General features: G+C 38.2%; 1 protein-coding gene and 1 long non-coding RNA gene across 6 annotated transcripts in view; one reads left to right on the top strand and one right to left on the bottom strand.

Annotated features, from left to right (window-relative positions):
* Positions 1 to 10,587, top strand: part of Rab30 (RAB30, member RAS oncogene family) — a 92,122-nt gene extending 81,535 nt beyond the window's left edge. For all 5 annotated transcript variants that reach the window (XM_005073936.4, XM_040728456.1, XM_040728464.1 and 2 more), the window contains one exon: positions 1,715 to 10,587. In XM_005073936.4, the coding sequence (XP_005073993.1) occupies positions 1,715 to 1,965 (251 nt within the window). In that variant the 3' untranslated portion in view covers positions 1,966 to 10,587. The remainder of the gene's footprint in view (positions 1 to 1,714) is intronic.
* On the bottom strand, positions 8,071 to 12,457 carry LOC110341635. Its single transcript, XR_002383605.2, has 3 exons — positions 12,410 to 12,457; positions 11,462 to 11,539; positions 8,071 to 8,179 (listed from the first exon to the last, which is right to left on the bottom strand). It is a non-coding gene; the product is annotated as an uncharacterized LOC110341635 (long non-coding RNA).
* Positions 12,458 to 17,936: the final 5,479 nt, after the last annotated feature.

Below are 17,936 nucleotides of genomic sequence, written 5' to 3'. Positions count from 1 at the left end.
ATATGACAAATTCTTAGGCATGTCATTTCATGCTGCAGACCTAGAAGTGATCATGTCTTTCAGAAGTGGTATTTATGTCTAATGGGAAGTTTATAATCAGAAACCCCAGCCTCAGTGTTGGGTTTTCCTTACTTGTAGGTCACTATTTCTAATTTTTTTGGTATTGGAAACTGACATGTATGCACACATATTGTAATTGTGTTGTCTTAATAGGTTCAACAAGTTGTGTCTGATTCACAGGCGAATCTTAAGCCACACATGAAATCGTGTTCACTTAGAAAGAAAGATATAGGTCAATTCACCTGACTCTATGGCTGGTTGGCATTGGCTATCATAGTCTTCTTGTCAGGCCTGGGAAACTCAGGAATCAGGAGACAAAGTTCACTTGCCCCAAGTACAAGAGATGCGCTGGCTGAGAAGCCTCTGTGTCCCATAGGCGCAGCTCCATGAGCAAAACTTATGGGAGTTTTTTTTCAATGGAGAATCAGCAGTCAGGAATTTCCCGTGTTATGGCATTCTACTAGGTATTTATCATTCATATATGGAGTAATTACCAATTGGATCATTTAAGCTGTGTTACCTGGTAGAATACTTGACTTTTGTCAGCCTACCTCGAAAAAGGAGTAGAAAATGTTTAAAAGATAAAATATATCATGAATTATTCATACAGATATTTAGCTCTATAATTTAAAACAGCAAAATTTTTGCTTAGTATCATTAATCTCATAGCTGTATTTCATCTTTCTCATGTCAAAAATACCAGTTCTATGTGACATCAGCATAATTGATTTGTTTTATCCCTTAATACACATATAACAGTCTCCTAATCCTAATACCAGCGCTGCTATTACAAGATGATCACTGAATGAGCTCAAGACTTGGTCCTTAAACTCCCATTTTTTTCCTTAGTGTACACACCTAAGGATGCAGGGTGAAATCATGTTTTAAATTTACTTGAAATAATTGTCTGTACCTATGCCACTACATGACAAACATGTTTAATTTTTACAGATTGCTTTTAAATTTTAATTTTGTACTAATTACAGAATTGTATTAGCTTATGTAAAATGTAAGCTTCTAAAATCAAATCTATTTCTGCCCCTATGCTCTTTACATTGTCTTTCTGGGCAACTATTGTCTTTTTTGTTTTGTTTTGATTTTCAAGACAGAGTTTCTCTGTGCAGCAGCTTTGGCTGTCTTGGATCTTGTTTTGTAGACCAGACTGGCCTGGAACTCCCAGAGCTCCTCCTGCTTCTGTATCTCCCAAGTGCTGGAGTTAAAGATGTGTGCCACTACTACTTGGGGCTGCAAGCATTGTCTTTTAAATTACAATCTTGGTTTATTTTCTTAAAAAATAATCAAAGAGTGAAAATTTTCAAGTTTTCCATTGCTGAGAATTCTTTTTTTCTGCTTTGCTTTCATTGCGTGTATTCTTGATTCATGGCATTGTCTAGATTATTCCTCGCTGGCTTTTTTTCTTTACTGGGCTGAATACTTGTCTGCAAACGATTTGCATTGTTTCCAGTCTTTGTCATTATAAATGACACTAATATTTTAGAATAAACATTCCTGTGAACATGGTCACATTTACTTGGCTTTACTTGTCCATCCATCTAATCTGCCCATTGATTTCAGGTCTGGAATTGAATCTCGATGCTTCTCTGCATAAACAAAATCAAGTGACGATTCTTTCTCTAATTTACCATTGTTACAGGTAACAAGATTGACCTAGCTGAAAGGAGAGAGGTCTCTCAGCAGAGGGCTGAGGAATTCTCAGAGGCTCAGGACATGTATTACCTGGAAACATCAGCCAAGGAATCTGATAATGTGGAGAAACTCTTCCTTGACTTAGCATGCCGACTCATCAGTGAAGCAAGACAGAACACACTGGTGAACAATGTATCTTCACCCTTACCCGGAGAGGGGAAAAGCATCAGCTATTTGACTTGTTGTAATTTCAACTAAAGGCTGAGGCAAAGAGAATCAAAGGGAATCAGTAGTTGCCTTGGTGGGCCGTATGTTGCTAGGGAATCTGGCAATGACTATGGCTCCTGCTCTTGGACCTTCTGACTCCTGTAGGCTCCAGAGCTTACAAAGCATGCAGGCCAAGGGCCTCGACTGCAGGCCAGCATTAGCAGAACACATAATGGTTTCAGTCTTTTGCAGTCTGGCATTGGAGCAAGGAGAAAATTGCACTAAGTGCTCCATGATCTGCAGAGCATGTTGCTTTTGTTTTTAAAAAAGCAAGTAAAAGTGCATTCCTGAACACAGTGCAGGGGATCATGTACTGTAGGAATCCCTCCTGTGTGTCAGCGGGTGCATGTGGGGCTGATCTTTAGGCTTCAGTGGTAATCTGGTGCCCATGGTTTTCTTGTCTACCAGGTAAACCAAAACTGGAAAGGCCAATACTGTCTCTGTGATACTTATTGATAACCCCATGGAGATTTTGAAAAGTGTTATTTCTTTTGTCCTCAAGCACTTTCAAAACCTTTGGGATGTAAAAACTAAAACTCTTCTCATGACCAACAGTAAAAAATATTGTTTAATAACATATACAAGCTCCATGACTCCTTTTGGTGCTAATGATTATGATATTTCACAGACCAAACATTTTACTACACTGATACCCTTAGATGTATTACCTAGAAATAAAAAGAAAATGGGGGACATCCATGAATCAGCAGTCTTGTTCAAAGCGTCATTACCACCTTTTCTAGCATGGGTTTGTACATGAGAATTCCCTTTTTTTTTCATATTCTCCTTCAAATTTCTTAACTTTCTTCTATTGTTTCGCACCTTTTCTGCCATTAGGTAAAATCAAAGTTGGAAAAAAATGGGGAAAATATAATGGATGATGGTATCATAATAAAATAGATTCCTTGTAAGACATTTTGAGTAGCATGAGAAAACAGAGCAGATATGACCAAAATACTGTGGAATATGGACTGACTGCAGAGCAGGGTTCCAGACAGAGCACAGTCCTTGATAACAAGTCACACCTTTTCCTTTCTGGAACTATCCTTGGATAGACCAAGGCTTAGGATTTTGTAGACATTTTTAGTATGATAAGTGAGAATAGCAACAGATGAAAAGTTTCACATCATTTTTGTATCTTCAATAAACTTAGGAAAGGCCTGCGAGTTGTCCTTAACCATCTTATATTAATGTCGATCTCAGATTCATGACCATATTTCCTTTTCCCTTTATCTCCTCTTTTCCCACTCCCTCTTCTTTGCCTTTTTCCCCATCCTGGTATGTATGTATTACTGCAAATCTCCAATTCCAATGGAGGTATATATGCCTTTACTTAGCCAATTTAAAAACAGGTCTCAAATTGGAAGACGTGCTGCTGAGTGAGTTCCTGTTTCTTCAGTGCCATGATTTGATACACTCTCATGAATGCAAATTGTGGCAGTAATTAAATCTGTATGCCGTGGGTGCTGTCAGGTGTTTCTGTGACTTGCTGCATAGCATAAATAACTGAGTGATGAATCATTGAATGAGGATATGACGTGTAATTCCACTGTTGGTATTGATGGTAACAGTCTTGGACCTGACACAACACTCTTGGAAGCTACTGAATTATAAAGCAATGTGTCAACACAGCAGGATATTGATAATACATTTCTAACATTTCTCTAACAGATTCTATAAAGGTCCCATCTCCTTCACATGGAACTGTGTGTATTATTACCCAACATTGGTATTGTAATTGGCTCACTATGTTTTTCTTGATTCTATAAGAAAGCGACAGGCTTTCTAAAAGTTTGAACTGTCTTTTGTTTTGTTATATAGGAAGAGGAGAAAAATCACTTTAATTGAAAATTAAAAGTTTATAATTACCTTGACTTCCCTATTAAGCCAGCAACCAAAGGCATCAAAAGATAAACTAATCAAGGTTACAAAAGAATTTATCTTTCTACTGAATGTCCCTAAATTTGAATTTATTACTTTTCTTTACAGCAAAGTTCTGATCTCCTCAGCATATGATGACTCAGCCTTGTCTCATAGCAGTATTAAAAATAACTTGCTTTGTGAACTTTAAGGGCTTTGTGAGAACGGACTAATTTAGTTCCAGAATAACAGCTTCTGGGGTCACATTTATGTTATGTTATTCTTATTACTTAGGTTTACAGCACTCCACCTGTCCCTCAAGGTTAAGAAGCAGCTTAGGAGCTCTAAGGTCCCTCTTCTCTTGGGTCTTGAGACATGCAGTAGACCATAGGCATCACTCCTTGGCCCACTAGTGTGGACACTTGAGAAGCTGGGCCTTTACATTCCATAGTTCTGTGAATTTCTGATTAGGCCTTTTGAATATTTTTCCAGTGATGTATCTCAAATTAGAGAACAATCCTTGACAATATTATAGGTGCAATAAATACCAGTTGATTAAGTGTTTCATTGCCAGAACATTTTTGTTGTTGCTTTTTGTTTTGTTTTGTTTTTTAAATGAAAGTCTGTAAAGTGGTAATTGAGAAAGAATCCTCTTAATCTAGGGCAGGATATAAGTAATAATTCTTAGTGGCAGGGCAATGTCTGCTCTGATAGACCCCTTTTACATAAAATTGTTTACTGGTGGAAAAAAAGTTTTGGTTTATTGTAATGTAGTTTGACTTATCCTGACAAGACCATCTCTTCTATTTGTGATGTGATATTTTTCTTCTTTTAATAAAATTGTTATACACATGGCAATCTTTTTTAGCTTCCAGTTAAAACACATGTTCAGGTTCTAGAGTCATGCTTGGAAATGATCGATGGAATCATATAATTTTCTGGTATGGCTTTGTATAGATGGCATCCTCAAAGAATTTAGTGGTTTCTCCTTTTCCTACACAAAGCTGTCTTCATTTGTATTCTTTTTATTAGATCTGTTGGATTACATTAATATTTAATTATATAGAGTCAGTTTTCTTATATAAACTTCTTAAGTTACATCATTGGCTATTTCTGGCTTTAATTTCTGCCCCATATTTTAGTCATTTTTGATGACAACATCTTTAAGTGGCAAGACAATAACTAAAAATGAAATAAATGTATTAGCATGCCAGTACCGTCAAGTTCTGATTGTGAAATTATTAAGAAACCACTGACCAAAACCGGATGCTTGGACTAGTATGATCCAAAGCAATAGCTTGATGGAGGGAGGAAGCAGATTCTTTATCTTCTATTCATGAACATATACCTTGGAAGGACCCGAGTGCCTGCCAGTGTTAGATCAAGGATTTGCTAGTCTTCTCTTTGAGCTATTTCACAGCATCAACTTTCAGTTAGGCTAATTCTGAAAAAATACCAGTTGCAAATCATTTTGAACTCGTTCAGCACCCCCCCACCATGTATCATACTAGTGGCCTTAAAGATAGGGGAATTTTCCACGTCGTAATCCTACAGAATGCTGTGCATCTCATGGACACATACACTTAAGGGTCACTTTCTCATTAGCTTCTGGAAGAAGTTGTAGGATTGAACGTTTTTTGTTTTCATTTTTTAAAGCAATGGCTTACTTTCTTACTTCAACCATGGTCTTGACAAGTATGTTTCATGTCTCATCCTTCTGACAAAATGTATTCCACATAAGCAGCTATTGTCAAACACTAAATGAAGGTATTTTCTTCTCTGGGTTTACTGTTCCTGTGGCATGAGTTTATCTGTGTTTGAAAGGAACATTGTCATCCCTTACACTGCACACACAGGCAATATTAGTTTAAGATATTATCCCTCCAGATAAGTCATTAATGTTGAATAATGTAGCTGGCATTTCATCTCCTTCCTAAATCCCAGGATATTCATGTTATCATTACTCCTGAGAGGCACTGTTTTTTTTACCTTTCTTTTCTTTTCTTTTCTTTTCTTTTTTTTTTTTTTGAGACCAGATCTCAGTCTACAGCTCCAGAAATCAGGCTGGCATAGAAATCACAATGTAGTTCAGGGTGGCTTTGAATTCATTCTCATGCCTCAGTCTTACTGGGAGTATTGATGTGAGCTACCACGGCTTGCTTGGTGATCTTTGAAATTAAAAGCAAATGGAGGGATAAATAGCTGTGTAAATGAATTTAACAGTTATGATAGCTGAAAATTATTTGAAGGATTTTTGTGGGATGAGGCAGAGAGAGAAATAGAATGAAGCCCACCACACTGAAGCCACAGAGCCACAGGGAGAATTTCTCAAAACAAACAAAACAAAACAAAACAAAAAAACAAAAAACCCTCCGGTAGCAGCTGCCTTTTTGTCAAGCAAAGGGTCAATGCAATCTGTGTAAAGAAAATATGAAGATGACCTACATTGTTGGTAGGATTGAACCAGATGCTCAAATTTCTAAGCTGCAGTACCTTTCTTTATGCTCAATTAAATATATGTTGACCAACAGCTAATGATATTTAAAAACTAAAAGGCTTTTGTTCTGTCACAAATGCACTACTCTCTAGGGAGTTGGCCGAATGTCCTTAGGTCAAGAGACTGATCCGCCTAGATCCAAACTAGAAATGCCTTGTCAGTCCCTGTTGAAATCGAACTGGTTTTCCTGTTAAAAATGGAAGAGGTATCTTTTAGGCCTAGGTTATGTGAAATCATGGAAGTTATTCATCTCATTTGACTTAATAAACAATGTATTCTCTTCAGGGTTTTGGAAGTGTTTTAGCATAGGAGACTCCTCCATTACAGAGTCCCCCAGTAGTCAGTGTTCCATGAGAGAAGGAAAGGAGGGTCACAGCAGAAATCCATCTTGAAGGTCTGAGGAAATCACAAATGACACTTGATAGGTTTCCCCAATTCTGGGGAAAGTAACTTTGAAAGGGTGAAGGCCAATTTGCTTCATGTACAAAGTAACAAAACAGGGCTTTAACTTGAAAATAAACTAACTAAAAGCAATTTTTGCTAATTAAAATTTATAAGCTTGCAATTGTAAAATAGCTTGCACCCTTTCCAATCTGACAGGAGGCTCTTCCTTAGGCTTTAGAAAAGGAAACTTTTGTGCTTGAATCAGTGTGGGGAGAAACATACTTGATTTTGGATGGGACTTTTTCTGACTCCTTGGATAAAAAATTGGAAGACCAAGGATGGTTACCAGTTTTTTTTTTTTTTTTTGGCCTCACCAGGTATATGAGTTAACTTTTAATTTTTTTTTAACTTTCCCACTGGTTTCAAGCAGAATGGCAGAGGTTGAGACTTATTTTGATGAAATTCTTGGTCAGTGGTGACTCTAGAGGGTAATATAGGGAGAGGTATAAAAGTGGGGCACTAGGTTAGCTGTGTATAGCCCTACAAAAATAAAGAATCGGTGGAGGCTTTAGGAAAAGTTTGAACAGGAGTTTTATCATCTATGAGATGGACCTGTTAGAAATAAGCTGAAGATTAGATGAGATAAATGTAAAATATGTTGATCAGCAAACAGGAAGAACTCAAATATTAGGGATTTTGTCTGTTGGTCTCTCTGTCCCCCCCCCCCTCTCCTTGTTTAGACTTTGGAAGTAGGAACAGAGACATGTGACTTTTGTCCCAGGTACTTGGGAAGGTGAGGTGGGAGCTAGGGCAACATAGGAGATTTTAAGGAATGGTTTGGGGCAGTCTGTTACAAATCAAAGGATTCCATTTCTACAAAGCAGTCTTGGATTCACTTTGCTTTTAGATGCCAGTCACCCATGTTTCTTTCATACATTTTGAGAGACATTCTGTCTCAATAGACGATTCAAGGGTTGTAAATTCCTTATTATCAGGAAACTCTCTTCGAACTGAAATACCTCACAGTGCAATGTAAACCTCTTCTTGATCTCATTCTCCATGGGAAGAAAACATCTTGGTTGTTATCTTTAAGGGGTCACATATTCTGTCTATTATTGCCCTTTGTCTATGTTTGAAAACTAAGTCACAAAAGCATGTTGAGGTGGTTATTTTTATTTATTTATTTATTTTTTGGTTTTACGAGACAGGGTTTCTCTGTATTGTTTTGGAAGCTGTCGGTCCAGCCCGGCCTCGAACTCTCAGAGATCCGCCTGCCTCTGCCTCCCGAGTGCTTGTGTGCGTGTGCCACCACCGCCCGGCGAGGTGGTTATTGTTACCCTCTTGGTGAACATCAGGGTAGTTGTTGATTAGCTCTTCAATTACCCATGCATTTCTCCCTTTACTAATGATGCATAGTGGATGACCAAGGAAGAGTCATTCTGGTTGTGTGGCTCTTCTTTCCATCTGTAGGTAAAAATGGAAGCATAAATCCCAGTTATGTGATCTGCTTTTAGAATTAATTCCATATATGACATTACTTGATGAATGTATAACTAATACTCCAAAATGTTTTTATCCCCCTTTCTATGTGTGTGCTACCTTTTGAAATAAAAATTGGGGTATTAACTCCTAACAGAGCAAAAATTCATATACAGAGTAAGAAAAGAAATCTGTTTGGTTAGAATAATTCACTAGTTGTTGAATGGCACATAGCTCTTGTTTAAGATTACACAGTTATTCCTGGATAAAATAATAATAATAAACTTGATAAAGCCCTCTGAAAAACAGCTACTAAGTATACTGCTTCTGGAATGTAATCATTAGGAATAAATCTTCTCATGCTCTATACAATTACACAATGCTAGTGGAACTTTCTTGTAGACTATTTGACAATGAATGTCAGTTGAGTTACTAAATGAAATTTTTAAAGTAATTGTATCCTTTAAGGACTGGCTGAGATTTTTCAGGTCCCTGACATAAAACATTTCAAATGAGTGGGATGCTGGCTTCTAACTTCTACTCATTGGAATGTCCGTTTAGGCATACCAGATGGTTGGAGCTCTCTTGATGGTGTGTAAACAAGATACACAAAGCTGTCTTAACTAGTGCATGAGTTAAAAACTCTATTTTCAGAAAAGAAAAAAATTCTGCTAAAAATTTCATTGAAGAACTAAGACAAGAATTTGAACAAACATATGCCCTATATATTATTGCACACATTTTAATGCATGACTTTTAGCATAGGGATGAAATAAAATGCAAAATATTTAGTTCTGGAGATCTCAGCAGATAGTTAAAATATTTACAGAAGTTGCTTTGTAAAGACTTAGAAAATCCTTGATTTTCTTCATTTTCTTATCTCTCCATTAAAACACAGATATTTTACATATACAGTTTCAGCAAAGAGGTTGACCAGTGAATTTTATGAACTCAATTCCTAATATATGGCTACTGGTTTTATGCATAGGTTATCAGTAAACACATATATATATAATCACTATATAAATCCTAATAATCTACTTTAATGTAAGTATAGTTCTTGGTCTTAAATGTCAATATGCAGATGCTAACAGTATAATATATATTTTGTGTTCGTGTATTATTTTTACTTAACAAAAAGGCCATTAGAAATCTAAACCACTGGTAACTCAAGTACAATTAGTTAAATACATTGTGTAGAAAGAATATTTATAAAAACTCAATCCAGCTTCAAAAAAGGGGACAAAGAGGAACCAGGAACCCAAACATTTCAAAGTTAAATTATATCTTTTAAAGATTCACACAATTCACACACTGTAACTCACACCTTTGACATATAAATTCAATGTTTTTAGTATACTCACTATATTGTACATTGTCACTATTGTCTAACTTCAGAAAGTGTCATTCCCAAAAGGTTCTGTATCCATTAGTAGTCAAATATCCTCCTTTCCCAGCATTTGGCAATGATCCATCTGCTTTCTGTCTTTATGGATTCAACTCTCATATGCTATAACCATACAATGTGTAGCCTCTTGTGCCTGGCTTCTGTTAAAGTTTTCATCTATGTTGTAGCATGAGTCAGTATGTTCTTTGTATGGCTAAGTAATATTCCAGTGTGTGTGTGTGTGTGTGTGTGTGTGTGTGTGTGTGTGTGTGTGTGATTTGAATTAATCACCTTTTGGACATTTAGATTGTTTCTATTTTCTAGTTAGTATAAGTAATGCTGCTAGAACATTTGTGTAATTTTTGTACATGGTCATATGGCTCCTTACATATCTCAAAAACTAGTAGACTAACAAATCAAGCAATTTATATTTATTTAAATAGAATCTCTTAAGTCCTGCTTGGAGAATGAAACTTAAGATCTTGGTTAAATTGGTCAATTGGATCCCTGAATAATGCCTAGCTGTCAGGTATGTTTGTAAGAATCTTTCTGTGAGGATGTCATTTCGATATGGTTATCAATTTCTTGAGGACTCCTTCAGTCTTTGTAGAGATTCCATTGTCATCACTGAAAATTTCAGTGTTCAGCATTCCTTTAAAGACAGCTACCAATCATTACTGAAGAGGGCATTCATTAAACCTTGTAGGACCAATTAAGAATCATTTTAAAGGTATGGTTTCTTATTTATCAACTGTCTCAACATTTGAATCTTCCTTCTTGGGAAAACGATCAACAAATTGCCAAATCTACAGAGTGTTGTAGTTTAAGTTTTCATTATTAAGAACTAATTCATAATGAGAGTAAAAGTGTAAAGAATGTATTTTGTGTGTAAAGAATGAATGTATTTAACAAAGTCTTTTTATTTGTAATGATTTTTAAAAAAAGCTGAATGGAAATTGATTTCCCATGTACTTGTACATAAATAAACATTTCCTGTTGCCCCCGATTGGAGGGTTATATGCCATGTCAATATGTCAAAACCAAATCAGCTTCAAGTACTCTGGTGTCCTTCAGTATAATGTGGAGTGTGCCCTGAATGTGAGGCTCCAGATGGTCTGAGTCTTGAGTGTTGATTCTCTCGCTGGCAGAACTTTGACAAATCATTGAACACTTCGTGTATTTTTTTCTCCTCTATGATAAAGCCTAAATTAAATCACCTTTAAAGTTTCCTTAGGTTATAACACTAAATGAGACTAGTCTGTCATAGTCAGGATATGAAAATTATGCATATTAGTTACTGATAATGAGGAGACAGTTACTTTATCCTGTGTTGCATTAGATAGGGTAATACACTGGTAATCAGGATTATAAACTGTATTCCTGTCTCAGTGTGACATTAGGGTAATTATGTCTTTCAGCCTTTAATTTCTCCATTTCTAAGTATGGGTATTTCTTTTGAGTTTCCTTCTAGCTAAATACATTACATAGTTCTGAAAAGGTATCACTTAAGATGTTTCCTATACAATTAAAAATGGGAGGACTTGGAGGCTGGAGAGATGGCTCAGTGGTTAGGAGCACTGCCTGCTCTTCCAGAGGTCCTGAATTCAATTCCCAGCTCACAGCTGTATGTAACTCCACTTCCAGCAGATCTGGCACCCTCACACAGGCATACATACAAGCAGGCAAAACATCAATGCACATAAAATAAAAATAAATAAATTATAAAAAATGGGAATACTTATTAGTCACCAGTGAGGCATTCATACATTCATGTGTATATTTACCATGTATTGAGCATATGGTATAAGGCAAACAGGAATCTACCTTTTGGAGTCACCCTGTCCCTTACCACTACTACAGCAAGAGGTAAAGATATGTACCTTTTCTCAAACTTCATTCCATCTCCAATACTTGGCTTTCACCTTCTGTCTTGTAACATTCGCGTGACAGACACATGACTTTGTTGAATACAACAGCTCATTAGAAGCACTCAGCACTCACTTGCTTTACAATAACAACAACAACAAAAACAAAAGCAACAGGTACACAGCTGCATTTTGGGAAGAGTGGCAATGAAGGAGCCCTGTAATCAGCAGAATAGATGCTGGAACCTTATTCGATTCAGGGTCTTGAGACAGCAGTATAGTAAGAAAAATATCCAGGCCATCTACTGCCCCTCTGGTGGGTTAAGGGAGGAAAAAAATAGTTTCAATAAACTGCCAGCAAGGCCGGGCGGTGGTGGCGCACGCCTTTAATCCCAGCACTTAGGAGGCAGAGGCAGGTGGATCTCTGTGAGTTCGAGGCCAGGCTGGTCCAACAGCCTCCAAAACAATACAGAGAAACCCTGTCTTGTAAAACCAAAAAAAAAAAAAAAAACAAAAAAACAAAAAAACAAAAAACAAAAAAACCCCAAAAAACAAAACAACAACAACAACAAAAACCTGCCAGCAAGGCTGCTTACAATATTGGATCCTGCAAGGTTTTGCAACCCTTGTAGGCTTGTGTAACTGGAAAGCCTGAAATACACTTAGTAGCTTTGCTTTGGAAAAGGATTTCATATCATTCCACAGAAAACCTACCATGAGCTGTAGTGAGGAGCTATCTTGCAAAGGAATATCAGAGACTCCTGCATATACAATTTCTGGGACGTTACACATAGTCTATGCCATTAGCTCAGTGCTTAGTCTTCTTGAGAACCCAACTAGGCTCAACAAAATGACTGTGGTGAAAATCCATTAAGCACCCTACACTGTAGGGATGGGTGATGCAAAATGCAGGAGATGGGAAAGATCAAAAGAGAGACCCTGTTGGGAGGTGGTGGCCCATACCTTTGATCCAAGCATTGGGGAGGCAAAAGCAGGCAGATCTTTGACTACATCCAGGACTACACAGAGAAACCCTGAAGAGGAGAGGGGGGCGGTGAGGGAGAGAGAGGGGAGATAGAAGGGGAGAGAAAGAAGACAATTGAGAGAGGAGGGAGAGGGGAGAGAGTGTGTGTTAGTATTTGGGCATCTGTTCTGCCTGCTCTTGGGGTTCTGACAGGATATGTCCTCAGCTGCAGACACTAAGAGCACCACCTGTGCACATTCACTACATTCCCTTTTAAAAGGGCCCTGCCCACCTCCCATTTTTCTCTCTTTTTGCTTTTCTGCCTGTCTCTCCTTCTCTCTCCCTGCTTCTCTCTTCTATTCTGCCATTCTTGTCCCCAGAAGCTGTTCTCCCTCCTCCCTCCCCCTTTCCCCATTCACTTTCCCTCAATTAAAAAAAACAAAACCAGCACTCGGGAGGCAGAGGCAGGTGGATCTCTGTGAGTTCGAGACCAAGCCTGGTCTACCGAGTGAGTTCCAGGACAGGCTCCAAAACAATACAGAGAAACCCTGTCTCAAACCAAAACCAAACCAAAACCAAAACCAAAAACCAAAAACCAAAAACCAAAATCCAAAACCAAAAAATGACCTCCACCCAAGCTCTGTTGCACGGTGCTGTCTTTGTCTCCTGTGCTACTTTTAAAATTATAACGGGGGAGGGGGGGCAGGAGAGAAGAGGGAGGAGACAGAGGTAAGAGAGACAGAGTAGAAGAGAGAAGAGATATAGGAGAGAGAGGAGGGGGAGAGAGGACAGAGAGAAGAGAAACAGGAGAGAGGAGAGAGAGCAGAGGAGAGAGAACAGGAAAGTGGAGACAGAGGAGAGAGGAGAGATGAAACGGGAATGAGAGGAAAGAGGAGAGACAGAGAAGAGAGAAGAGTGAGAGATAGAAAATGGAGAGGAGGGAGGAGTGAGAAAGGGGAGAGAGAGGAGAGACAGGAGAGAGTGAGAGGAGAGAGATGGGGGAAAGGAGAGGAGACAGGGGAAAGAGAGCAGGGGGGGGGGGGGGAGAGAAAGAGGATCCTCTCTGGCTTTTTGTCTTACCAAATGATGATAACCTCCCTTAGCAAAGCCCCAGTCAGTATTGGTGCTATCCCAGAACCTCAAGTGCTGTGAGCTAAAGATACACCTCTACTTTTTAAAGAAAAAAGAATAGAATAGATCAACACAATAAATAACAGAAGGGGCAATATGACATCACCAGAGCCCAGCTATCCTACAACAGCAAGACCTGAACAATCCAACACAGCCAAAACACTAGGAAATTACTTTAAAAATGACTTTATGAAGATGATAGAGATCCTTAAAGAGGATGAAAAATCTCTTTAAAATTTTGAGGAACAAATCAATAAATCCCTAAAAGAAAGCCAAGAAAAACCAAACAGATGAAGGAACCTGTTCAAGACCTGAAATAGAAGCATAAAGAAAATAAATATGGAGGAAACCCTGGAAATGGAAAACCAGAGTAAGTGAACAGGAACTACAGATGCAAGCATCACCAACAGAACACAAGAGATGGGAGGTAGAATCTCAGGCATTGAAGACATTCATCAGTCAAAGAAAATGTTAAACCCAAAAAATTTCTAACACAAAACATCTAGGAAATCTGGGATATTACAAAACGACCAAACAAGAATAAAAGGAATAGAAGAAGTCCAGCTTTAAAACCCAGATAATAAGCTTACCCAAATCATAGAAGAAAATTTTCCCAACTTAAAGTATCTGCCCATAAAGCTGCAAGAAACTTACAGAACACCAAATAGATTGGATCAGAAAAGAAAATCCTGCTGAGTGGTGGTAGAGCATGCCTTTAATCCCAATACTTGAGAGGCAGAGGCGGGCAGATCTATGTGAGTTTGAGGCCAGCCTGGTCTACAGAGTGAGTGCCAGGACAGACTCCAAAGCCACACAGAGAAACCTTGTCTTGAAAGACCAAAAAAAAATCCCCTGCTACATAATAATCAAAACACTAAACATAGAGAACAAAGAAAGAATATTAAAACCAGTCAAGGAAAAAGGCCAAGTAACATATAAAGGCAGACCTATTAGAATCATACCCAACTTCTCTATGGAGACCCTAAAGTCCACAAAGGCCTGAACTGGCAGATTCTAAGACACCATGGATGCCAGCTCAGACTACTATTACTATACTCAGCAAAACTGTCAATCACCATAGATGGAGAAAACAAGATATTTTATGACAAAGTGGAATTTAAATAATATCTATCCACAAATACAGACCCACATAGGGTACTAGAACAAAACCTCCAACCTCAGGAAGTTAACTACACCCATATAAACACAGGCATTAGATAACCTCACACCAGTAAAACCCCCGCAGAAGGGAAACACACACACACACACACACACACACACACACACACACACAAACAAACAGAGAGTTGTTTTTTTCCCTCTTTGCTCTTTGGTTGGCTGTTGTGGAATATTATTTTAAGATGTGTTACATTTATTTATGCTGTGGAACATTTGTTTAATGATGTAAAGATGTGTTTAATTTTTTTATGTTGCATTTGCTTAACTCTGTGAAGCTGTGTTACTTTGCCTGTCTAAAATACCTGATTGGTCTAATAAAGGGCTGAACAACCAGTAGCAGGGCAGGAGAAAGGACAGGAGAGACTACGTAAAAGGATAAAAAGAAGTATGGGGAAGCAAGAAAAGATCTAGGAGTGAGAAAAGAAGGGGTCAGCTACCCAGCCACACAGCCAGTCACATAGAAAGAGTGAAAGTGAGAGTACAGAAGAAAAGGCAAAGCCCAAAGGTGAAAGATAGATGGGATAATTTAAGTTAAGGAAAGCTGGCTAGAAATAAGTCAAGCACAGGCCTCCATGTACATTTATTTGGGAATGGCACTTTTGGAGGTGTGGTCTTGTCGGAGGAAGTGTGTCACTGTGGAGGCAGGTTTTGAGGTTTCATATATGCTCAAGCTGTGCCCAATGAGATAGACCACTTCTTGTTGCCTGCAAGATGTAGAAATCTCTGTTCCTTTTCCAGCAGTATGTTTGCCTACATGCTGCCTTCCTTCCTGCCACAATAATGGACTAAACCTCTGAACTATAAGTGATCCAGCCCAATTAAATGTTTTCTTTTATAAGAGTTGTTGTGGTCATAGTATCTCTTCACAGTAACAGAAGCCTTATGACACTCTTAATCACACTTTTCCATCAGTGGTCTTTAGAAAGTTACTATACTTCACACATTGTTTTCCCCATTAGCAAAATCCTAAAATGCTCATTCACAAATACACCAATATTGGTCACCATAAGAAAGGTATAATTATAGCTTATCCCCTAACTATCCATGTTAAAATAATTGTGCATCTCATGTGGGCAATGTTCCAAACAAGTATCTCATAAATTGGAAAACTATGATTAAAATCTTTGAGGATAATTTTTATATTAATTATTTCTTGTAACTGGCAGGCAATACCTGACTTCTGTCTACATACTCCTAAACACATCCAGTCTCGGGATGAAATGTGAATCTCTATTTACAGTAACAATCACATGCTGTGCTTTTGGTCAGGTGCTCACAACTGAATATTTCAAGAACGGTAGCCCATTTCAGGAACTGAAATCCCGTTTTTATTACTCTCAAGAAACCATGATAATAATACAAGATATTCTCAGTTTTCACACCTAAAGTACATTCAAGTTTTCAGAGAATACTTGAATTTTCATATCTATATAAAAATAAGCAAAGAAAACTAGTCTTTCTTACTTTGATCTATACTGTTGGAGTTTAAGACCTACAGTTTGATGCTCATTCATGCTTCATTTCAACACTTTGAAGCAATCTTTGGAAAAATACACATTCTAAGCAAAGACAGGATGAAGATAGAATTCTAGGTAGAGATTTTCAGTAAAAGCAATACTTTGAACAAATTAACCTCTTTGAATCTCAGATTTCTTTCCCTTGGAAGCTTTTCTCTCACGCATTTATTTTTACAATGCTGATTTATGAAGGTCAGAGTACGGCTAGTTGTGGTGACCTTCAGGGTTAGGGTTAGGCACTAGGGAAGTCTCAGCTGAGGATACAGGGTTGGGAATCTATACCCCAGGGGGCACTCCCCAGGAATGCTAGAAACACATGCTCTGTGGAAACATGCAGACTCAAGATGGCAAAAAAGGACAAACAGTATCTTGATACTACTCAACTCATGTCTTGAATCTATTCTGGGTTGTTGCAGACAGAAATCCAATGAAATTTTGGTTTTCTTGTATAGACTAACAACAACAAAATTAATACTTGCCTTATTTACCTATCACTATTCATATGCCAAATCACATTTTAGTCACTGGGACTATATCAGGAATGAAAATTCAGTTACTTTCAGGATCCGCACAGTATGGAACAGGGTAGAGAATAAGGAAATACATAGTATGCCATATGTTGATAGTTTTTATGGACATAGTAAGCAGGCAAGGAAGCAAGTTAGTGACAGTGCAATGTTATTTTATGTAGGATGGTCAAAGGAAGGTCTTAACAACAACATGCTACTTGAAAACAGACATGAGGGAAGTGAAGGGAAAGGACAGTGTATAACTCTTGGTAAGAATGTGTTGTAGGCACAAAGTATAGAATGTGCAATTCCCTCAAGGCAGGTGTACTTTGATTGCACACAGTATGCAATTTTATTCTGTTGTTAAAAAATTACATATACCCCCTAAAATTTCAAGAGTTCTCGGGCTCTATAGCAGCAAATGACAGAATAGATGGCTCCAGGGTTTGACCCAATTGTTGCCTCAGGATCAGAATTATCATATTTCATAGTAATTCCAGTTGAAGAGCTCTGTTCCCTGATACCAAGACAGTGCCTTATGCTCTTAGCCTGTCCCAGCTTTCTGCTGTCTGCTGGCATCCTTTGGATTCCTGCAGTCTAAAACTGCCTATCTGGGTCTTTCCACATCTAGGAGCTATGATACGTCAAATGGAGGCTCCTAACTCTGGTAGGTCATTGTATCCAAGTCTCAAGATGTGCTTTGCCACTGTCCTAGTAACACAGTATGACAAATAGGATCTCTCTCCTCTGCTCATCCATTTGCTGGAGGGTCACTGCTTCACCCACATGCACAATTAGGTCTGAAGATTGAGGGCTGTGGGCTTGTGAGGAAGAAAGGACTGCTGAGCTTTCATATGGCTTACCTTTTGGGTAGCAGTCTCTGGGTCCTGCCCCCTAACCAGGAAACCGGTCAGGTGAAGCGGCATTTAGCCTGCTGACCTAATATGCTTTTCTTCTCCATACATTTTTGCATCTCTTACTGTTTCTCCCTTTGGGAGACTATTATCATTATTATACTGCAGCTCCCAGAAAAGCACCCTGTAGTTCACCATCGGGAAATAATCAAACTTGTTTTTGAGTAACTCAGAGACCCCTTTGTTGCTCTTGCTCTTCTCTAATCCCTTCTTATTGACTTAGCCCTTGATAAGCTCAATTTGCATGCCAGTCTAGACCATTCAGGTCCTCCAGTC

Source organism: Mesocricetus auratus, unplaced genomic scaffold (assembly GCF_017639785.1).
Source record: "Mesocricetus auratus isolate SY011 unplaced genomic scaffold, BCM_Maur_2.0 Super-Scaffold_4256, whole genome shotgun sequence".
Classification (NCBI taxonomy): domain Eukaryota; kingdom Metazoa; phylum Chordata; class Mammalia; order Rodentia; family Cricetidae; genus Mesocricetus; species Mesocricetus auratus.
The sequence above is the reverse complement of the archived record's forward strand: the minus strand, read 5'-3'. Positions and strand labels throughout refer to the sequence as shown.